At 39.3% G+C, this 9,461-nt stretch overlaps 1 protein-coding gene across 1 annotated transcript; it reads right to left on the bottom strand.

Annotated features, from left to right (window-relative positions):
- LOC110485657 (transcription elongation factor 1 homolog) lies at window positions 1-9,418 on the bottom strand. Its single transcript, XM_090204464.1, has 4 exons — window positions 8,097-9,418; window positions 7,606-7,773; window positions 3,207-3,277; window positions 1-1,379 (listed from the first exon to the last, which is right to left on the bottom strand). The coding sequence occupies exons 2-4, from the start codon at window positions 7,719-7,721 to the stop codon at window positions 1,315-1,317; spliced, it is 252 nt and encodes an 83-aa protein (XP_090060590.1). The 5' UTR covers window positions 7,722-7,773; window positions 8,097-9,418; the 3' UTR covers window positions 1-1,314.
- Window positions 9,419-9,461: the final 43 nt, after the last annotated feature.

Here is a 9,461-nt window from a genome sequence, read left to right as displayed (position 1 = left end):
TTGTGGATGTCAAAATACAACACTTTTTAATTTGTCACATTGAAAATCAAACTCATTACAATATCACAAAGGGCAACCAATTGCAAATCATTGGCAATGTTCTTATCATTTGAAAAACTAAAATAATCAGATCAATAATACTAATTTGGACCTACTGTTTATGTCCCATCCTACCTCTCCCTTTTAGTACGTTGTCTCTAACAAAGGAATGATGCAACATGTCTTCAGGGAGATACCGTAACCATTTCCACATTAAGAAAAAGGACCTGGGATATTCATAGAAAATATTTCAGAAACCACTTGAGAGTTTAGACTGTTCCAGAAAGCAGGATCAATGACTTAGCCAGCTAACAGTCCCAACAAAATCCAACTTGAAATCGTCATGGTATAATTGACTTGACAACCAACAACAACCCATATTCAAGTTTAGCTTTCTAAATATAAAATAAAAATATATTTAACTGCATATCAAAGTTAGCTGGCTAACTTAACAATCCTGCTTTCTGGAACACCCCACTAGGTTACTCTGCATAAACACACTCAGAGTCACACCGAATATACCCCAATGGAATGACCCAACACTATGGTATTGCTGTACACTGTGGTATTGTGTATCTCTGTACACAGGGGAGAGTAAAAACTAATTGTGGTAAAACAAAAACTAACCCAAGAGCAGCTACTAACTGTATAATCCTACCAGTAAGCTAGGAGCCATGACAACTGACCGCTAAAATGAAGTCTGTATGAATTAAAACGGTGAGTAGGGGAATAGGTTGACTTAACCAGAGTCATATATACCTCTAAGGTCACATCCCAAATGGAACCCTATTCCCTATATTGTGCACTATTTTCCACCCGAGCCCTACGGGAGCAGGTCAAAAGTAGTGCCCTACATAGGGAATGGGGTGCCATTTGGGGCGTAATCTATATAGGGCTCTGGACTGAACTATGGCTACGCAAGACAGTCTCGGTGGACGCCAGGTCACTAGTGTGGGAGATGTGCGGTGAGGTAAAGGTCAGAGGTTGCTTACCAGGCTGACTACATTGTAGGCATCTGCCAGATCTCACAACGTCTGGATAGTTGGTTCACATATCAGCTAACCACATGACACAGCAATATGATGCCCAACTGCAGTTGATGACGTGGCACGCAACTATTGGTTGATGCAATGCGACGTCTGCAATGTAGTCGGCCTGGAACGGGACCATCATCTTGAGCTGAAGACTGGCAGTGATTGGTGACAAACAGACGAGCGCCACCTCTAAATCAGCTTCCTGTTCCAACGTGAGGTCTTCCGCCCCGGTGAGCCTGGGCTACTGATTGGCTGCTTCACAAGCGTCTATCCAATCACTGTACACATCCACAGGCTCTGACAGATCTTAGAGAGTAAGGTAAGGACATGTAACTTATATACACACTCAACCTAGAAAATGTTAGCAACAGAAGATTGGAGTAAATGTGACTTGCATGCAACTGTCTAGTCATTGGTGTATTTACATTTGAGCCATTTATCAGATGCTCTTATCCAGAGCAACTTACAGTCTAACTGTGCTGTAGGCATTCCTGATGTTAAAATACCTATAAAACAGTCTTATCATAATAGCCAATCCCGTTGGAATTGGGCATTACATCCTTAGGAAATGACCATTGCTGCAGCCTGATTGATTACGTATCAACTAGTACGGTTACATACACACTATAATGCGATTATTGTGGATAGTCAGATTAATATAATAGTTTGAGTAAAAACTGCCTATATGCCCACACGTCTTGTCTCAAGAAAATGTCAAATGTTTCATACCCTCAAACACCAAGTTAGTCATACCTCATTTCAAAGTAGGCCATTATCACTGTCAATGGTGAATGGTAATTCTTCACGTTTTACTGGTGAAATGTTCAGACTGCCTGTCAATCATTTGATCTCAATCAGTTTCATGGGAATATGAATTGAGATCTTCTTGAATTACTGTTTTGTGACCAAATGAAAGCAGATGGTGTTAAAACATAAACATTTCTTGTTATTTTGCATCAAAGCGGTGCCTGAGGCGGGCACACTGTTGAGTCTTACATACAGGACTACTCAGCTTCAGATAAGAACTAGAAGATACAGTAATACCACCATTTAGGCTACCTACCTATAGGCTGCTATAGACTACATATTGATTTAGTTTGTCATTCTATCGGTTATGGGACTATTATAAATAAATCATATTTAGGCCTATCAGAATTAATTTGACCATGCAGCCCCGTGTTCTCAATATGAAAAATGTGAGGGAGATCCGCAACAAATTATTAACATACTAACTTGAAATAAATAAATATATATTAATTATTTTTGTATTATTACTTAGAATTAAATTATGAAACAAAATATTATTAGGCTATGCAATCATTCTACAGTGCCTTGGAATTCACGTTTAGAAACAGGAGTTTGGCTGGTCTTTGGTTTAAGGATCATGCGGTGAGCTATGAAACTCTAGTCTGTTAATTTAACTTGTACTCCCATGCCCTAATCACAGTCTACACACATCTATTTTGTAACAATATCTTGGAATAAAATAGAATATATTTGAAAATGAGTTTCCCAAATGAATAGTTTACAAATGCATATAGGCCATACTTCCGTAGTGACTAGTTCAGTTGTGCTGAATATTGACAGTTGATAGACAACTTTAGTACTGTTCCAAACTTAAACTATCCTTCTTTTTAAAATGTTTAAATAGCCTGTAGAGAAATCACGTCGTCTCCAGTGCTGCAGCATGCGCTCAGGTGTTGTCTGCTCTGTTGTGGTGTTAACAAAAGACTCTGATCGTCTCCAGTGATGTAAAATGATGTAGAATTTCATGAAATGTTTATAAAAGCCAATTTGGTCTCAAACCAAAATAAGAGATTCATGCAGTGCTTTTATTATAATGGATATCTTTTCACCCTCCTTGTCCGTGGAGGTCTGTGAATCCACCACCGTCGGGGTACTTTGTCATGTACAAAGTGAAGAAGAGTTTTTATAAAAACTGGATATGGGGCGGCGGTGGTTAAAGCGTTGGACCAGTAACTGAAAGGTTGCAAGATCGAATCCCCGAGCTGACAAGGTAAACATCTGTCGTTCTGCAGTTTAATATCAAATTATTAGTGTGCATGTAAACACACTCAATGTGATTATGAGAACAATAGCTGTTGTGTGAGTTCAATAGACTTCAAAGGATACAGGTAATGGGGGTTTGGAACTCCTCCAGGCAAACTGTGCATGATATTATCCCAGTATTTCTGGTCCTTTCCCTGTTGGCAATACAAGAAAATCAAAAGTTTAAACAAAGTATAAAAAAATAGTTGCATCATTAAAATGTCAGAGCTACAGCCTGAGGTGCACTACCTCCTAGAGAACTACACTAACATATATAACATTACACACAGGTATGTGGATATCCCTTTGAATTAGTAGATTTGGCTATTTCAGCCACACCCGTCACTGACAATTGTATAAAATTGAGCACACAGCCATGCAATCTCCATAGACAAACAGTGGCAGTAGAATGGCCTTACTGAAGAGCTCAGTGACGTTAAAGATGGCACCGTCATAAGATTCCACCTTTCCAACAAGTCAGTTTGTCTAAATTCTGCCCTGCATGAACTGCCCTGGTCAACTGTAAGTGCTGTTAATGTGAAGTGGAAAGATCTAGGAGCAATAACAGCTCTGCCGCGAAGTGGTAGGCCACACAAGTTCACAGAACGGGACCGCTGAGTGCTGAAGCGCGTAAAACCCATATGTCCTCGGTTGCAACACTCACTATCGAGTTTCAAACTGCCTCTTGATGCAACGTCAGCATAATAACTTTTTGTTGGGAGCTTCACAAAATGTTTCCCTTGCCGAGCAGCCACACAGAAGCCTAAGATCACCATGTGCAATGCCAAGTGTCGGCTGGAGTGGTGTAAAGCATGCCGCAATTGGGAATCTGGAGCAGTGGAAACACGTTCTCTAGGGTGATGAATCATGCTTCACCGTCTGCAGTCCAACAGGCTAATCTGGGTTTGGTGGATGTCAGGAGAACGCTACCTGCCCCAATGCATAGTGCTAACTGTAAAGTTTGGTGGAGGAGGAATAGTCTGGGGCTGTTTTTCCATGGTTTGTGCTAGGCCCCTTAGTTCCAGTGAAGGGAAATCTTAATGCTACAGAATACAATGACAGTCTAGACAATTCTGTGCTTCCAACTTTGTGGCAACAGTTTAGGGAAGGCCCTTTCCTGTTTCAGCATGACAATGCCCCCGTGCACAAAGTGAGGTCCATACAGAAATGGTTTGTCGGGATCCGTGTGGAAGAACTTGACTGGCCTGCACAAAGCCCTGACCTCAACCCCATCGAACACCTTTAGGATGATTTGGAAAGCCGATCAAGCCAGGCCCCACAGCAATGCTCTAACATCTAGTGGAAAGCCTTTTCAAAAGAGTGTAGGCTGTTATAGCAGAAAAGGAGTGGACCAACTCTATATTAATGCCCATTGATTTTGGAATGTGTTGTTCGACAAGCAGGTGTCCACATACTTATGGTCACGTAGTGTGCTTTTGACCAGGGCACATAGGGTTCTGGTCAAAGTACGTATGGAATAGGGTGCCATTTGGGAGGTAACGTCTGTGTATGCTATCCTTGATGCAGTAAAAAATGTAAAACATTGAACAATGAAGCTTTATGCAACATATTTTTGAGTGCTAACCCATTACACCTCTTCCTTCACGGAATTTATAGGTTTTACGCACCAGTCAAACCTTTGGAAGAGCGCGATGGTTCTCTTTTGATTTGCCATTTGGGAGATAGCCATACTGTACTTTATTTCTTTTTTCTTTAGGGAACAGATCAGCTTTAATATTGCAGATAGATTGTAGCTTCCATCAATGTATACACACACACACACACACACTATACTATAGGTCGACCGATTAATAGGTATGGCTGATTTCAAGTTTTCATTATAAAAATGGGTAATCTGCATTTTTGGATGACGATTATGGCCGATTACATTGCACTGCACGAGGAAACGTGGCAGGCTGAACACCTGTTACGCGAGTGCAGCCAAGTAGCCAAGGTAAGTTTCTAGCTAGCATTAAACTTCTTATAAAAACAATCAATCTTCACATAACCACTAGTTAACCTAGTAATATCATCAACCATGTGTAGTTTACTAGCTTGCCCTGCGTTGCATATAATCAATGCGGTGCCTGTTAATTTATCATCGAATCACAGCCTACTTCGCCAAACGGGGGATGATTTAACAAAAGCGCACTCACGAAAAAAGCACAATCATTGCAGGAATGTACCTAACCATAAACATCAATGCCTTTCTTAAAATCAATACACAGAAGTATATATATTTTTAAACCTGCATATTTAGTTATTTTTTTATTATGTTAGCAGGTAATATTAACTAGGGAAATTGTGTCACTTCTCTTGTGTTCATTGCACTCAGAGTCAAGGTATATGCAACTGTTTGGGCCGCCTGGCTCATTGCGAACTAATTTGCAAGAATTTTATATAATTATGACATAACATTGAAGGTTGTGCAATGTAACAGAAATATTAAGACTTATGGTTGCCACCCGTCTGATAAAATACGCAACGCTTCGTATTTCACTGAAATAAACGTTTTGTTTTCGAAATTATAGTTTCCGGATTTGACCATATTAATGACCAAAGACTCGTATTTGTGTTTATTATACTATAATTAAGTTTATGATTTGATACTTGATAGAGCAGTCTGACTGAGCTGTGGTAGGCAGCATCAGGCTCGTAAGCATTCATTCAGCACTTTACTGCATTTGCCAGCAGCTCTTAGCAATACTTGAATCACAGCACTGTTTATGACATCAAGCCTATCCACTCCTGAGATTAGGATGGCAATACTAATGTGCCAATTAGAACATCCAATAGACAAAGGTATATGAAATACAAATGGTATAGAGAGAAATAGTTGACACGTTATAATTCCTAATAAACTTCTTAACTGGGAATATTGAAGAACTGGGAATATTGAACCACCAGCTTTCATAGGTTCTGAGCAACGAACTTAAACGTTAGCTTTTTACATGGCACATATTGCACTTTTACTTTCTTCTCCAACACTGTGTTTTTGTATTATTTAAACCAAATTGAGCATGTTTCATTATTTATTTGAGAATCATTTTATTTTATTTCATTTATGCATTATATTAAGTTAAAATAAAATGTTCACTGTTCATTCAGTATCGTTGTAATTGTCATTATTACAAATACATTTAAAAAATTATATTTACAAAATAATAATAAATAATATATATATATTTTTAAACGGCCGATTAATCGGTATCGGCTTTTTTGGGTCCTCCAATTATCGGTATTGAAAAATTATAAAATCGGTCGACCTCTACATGGTACCAATAAAAAGTTTGGACACCTACTCATTCCAGGGTTTTTTCTTTACTTTTCATATTTTCTACATTGTAGAATAATAGTGAAGACATCAAAACTATGAAATAACACATGGAATCATGTAGTACCCCCAAAAAAGTGTTTAAAAAATCTTATTATTTTGATTTGTTTAAGTGCCAAGAGTGTGCAAAGCATCAACGCAAAGTGTGGCTACTTTGAAGAATCTAAAATATATTTTGATTTGTTCACTTTTTTGGCTACCACATGATTCCATGTGTTATTTCATAGTTTTGATGTCATCACTATTATTCTACAATGTAGAAAATGTAAAAAAAATAAAAAGTATGCATATATAAACTCAGAAAAAAAAAGAAACATCCCCTTTTCAGGACCCTGCCTTTCAAAGGTAATTCGTAAAAATCCAAATAACTTCACAGAACTTCATTGTAATGGGTTTGAACACTGTTTCCCATGCTTGTTCAATGAACCATAAACAATTAATGAACATGCAGCTGTGGAACGGTCATTAAGACACTAACAGCTTACAGAAGGTAGGCAATTAAGGTCATAGTTATGAAAACTTAGGACACTAAAAGAGGCCTTTCTACCGACTCTGAAAAACACCAAAAGAAAGATGCCCAGGGTCCCTGCTCATCTGCGTGAATGTGCCTTAGGCATGCTGCAAGGAGGCATGAGGACTGCAGATGTGGCCAGGGCAATAAATTGCAATGTCTGTACTGTGAGACACCTAAGACAGCGCTACAGGGAGACAGGACAGACAGCTGATCGTCCTCGCAGTGGCAGACCACGTGTAACAACACCTGCACAGGATCGGTACATCCGAACATCACACCTGCGGGACAGGTACAGGATGACAACAACAACTGCCCGAGTTACACCAGGAACGCACAATCCATCAGTGCTCAGACTGTCTGCAATAGGCTGAGAGAGGCTAACATTGGAGTGATGGTTGCTGATAATGGGCCTCTGTACACCTATGTAGATATTCTATTTTTTTTTTTTTTTTTAAATCAGACGTTTACAAAAATCAGACATTAACAATGTCTACACTGTATTTCTGATCAATTTGATGTTATTTTAAATGACAAAAAAAATGTTTTTCCTTAAAAAAACAAGAACATTTCTAAGTGACCCCAAACTTCTGAACGGGAGCATATATACACTTAATATACTGTACTTTGTTACTTACATTTTCACATCACATGACTTTTCGTGATTGCAGAACGGACAGGTGAATTGAGTGTCCAAATTTCCAGTAAGCTTCTTCTTTGGGGGGGGCTTTCTCTTGGACTTGCGGCGACCCATATTAGGTAGTCTTCACGTGTACCGTAACGTTAGCTAGATAGTTGGCTAAACTCTGTGGAGCAAATGTACATCAAAAACAAATAATGCAATTTTGTAACGGAATGGATCGCAGTCGTTCAATCAACTCAACGTTTTGTAAACAATATAATACTGCTAGCTAGCTAGGTGCATGTAGCTAGCTAGTTTAGCTACTACAACAACAACGTGTGTTGTTGTCATAAACTCAGTCAACTCTCCAACATCTTTCCTTGCCGATTGTATAGTATCATGAAACCGAATGGTTCGTTATTAATCATGGAAAGAACAACATTATATATAATCAAGCTAGCTTCTATTATATCATTTTTCCATTAAACCATGTATTTGTTTAGCTACCTTTCCTAAGACCACACTCCGGCTTTTTAGCGAAGAAAGCAAGCAAGGAGAACCGGAAGTTCTTCTTCTTCTTTAAAGTTACGGTAAACTACACCTATTGGTGTATTGCCGCCACCTAATGTACGGAATATTGAAACAAAACACACAAACACTCCCAGAAATGCCCAGGCACACACACAAAGATGCCTATTCTCTCCGATTTCCTCTCCGTTTGTGCTGTGTAGTTGAAAACCACAGTAATAAATGCTATAAAGTCCACCTTAGTATGCAAAATGTCATGATCCCTCTGTTAACACGGAACATATTGTTTATACTACTACAATCACTTTTTCAACTTCACTCCTTCCACTCGTCTCAATGCCTCCAGATACATTATGGACAGCCCTTATTCTTGCCCATACGTCTCATTCACCCTAACAGGACACTTCAGAAATTCGGGTGCATGTTCACCACTACAATTGCAGCATTTAGGCTCAGCTGGCATAGAATACACCTCCCGTCCACATACACTTGGCCAAATAATTTATATTTATCACACTGCATGTGTTTGGGCATGAAGGCTCTTGCAGGAAATCCCATATAACCCAAATACACGTGAGAAGGGAGAGACTCTTCATTAAAAAAAATTAACACAATAGAATGGCTGGATGGAGTGGGTTTCCGCACCCCATCTTTCAACGCGGGTCCGTCGTTGTGCACCAACCACTTGACCCAATTCTTCCTTTTATATCCTTTGCATTTACTTCTAGCGCCACCCCAGAGATAACACTCATCGACGCCACCTCATCCAACGCATCCACAATTTTAATAGAGACTTCAAACGGATCTCCCAGGAAACAACCTCGAGCCAAAACCCCTATTCCAACCAAAAAAATACTCAGAACTAGATTTGGATTTACTAGGTTCCACTACCACTTTACTTCTCTTATTTCCTTTTGCATTCATCACTGTAATCAAATGATTCTCCTCTCCACTCGACACGCCATCTGATTCAAACAGAACATCTGCTTCCGCCATTTTTCCTCCTGCCTTCAGAACCGGATGTTAACATGAACAACTGTCGTCATCTTCTTCTTTGTCTTCTTTAAGTTTTATTGGCGAATCGCAACCAACTGATAAGTGCATACACATACACCAACTGTACAGGTGTGTGAATCCTTTCACGACCTATCTACACCACTATATTCTCTTAACTAACCCTGCATTTCTAATACTATAAAATTATTCCCTACAAATCTCACTAATCCCATCATCCCCATCCAACCTCTCTGACCCTGTCAAACAACCCCTCTTTCTACATCATACGTGTCACCAAATAATGTAACGACCCTGGGTTTATAAGCGCGGAAATCGACTCTGCCGTTT

The sequence above is a fragment of the Oncorhynchus mykiss genome, chromosome 17 (genome assembly GCF_057628025.1).
Source record: "Oncorhynchus mykiss isolate SJ-2025 chromosome 17, ASM5762802v1, whole genome shotgun sequence".
In the NCBI taxonomy this organism is placed as follows: Eukaryota; Metazoa; Chordata; class Actinopteri; order Salmoniformes; family Salmonidae; genus Oncorhynchus; species Oncorhynchus mykiss.
This window is presented reverse-complemented; position numbering and strand designations above follow the sequence as displayed.

What these genes read in the sequence shown, in the direction of transcription:
- LOC110485657 (XM_090204464.1), bottom strand. Translation starts at nt 7,721, where the DNA reads ATGGGTCGCCGCAAGTCCAAGAGAAAGCCCCCCCCAAAGAAGAAGCTT. An exon ending in AAGTCATGTGATGTGAAAAT is followed by an intron (nt 3,278 to 7,605) that starts GTAAGTAACAAA and finishes TATTGCCAACAG; the next exon opens with GGAAAGGACCAGAAATACTG. An exon ending in GTTCCAAACCCCCATTACCT is followed by an intron (nt 1,380 to 3,206) that starts GTATCCTTTGAA and finishes TTACTCTCTAAG; the next exon opens with ATCTGTCAGAGCCTGTGGAT.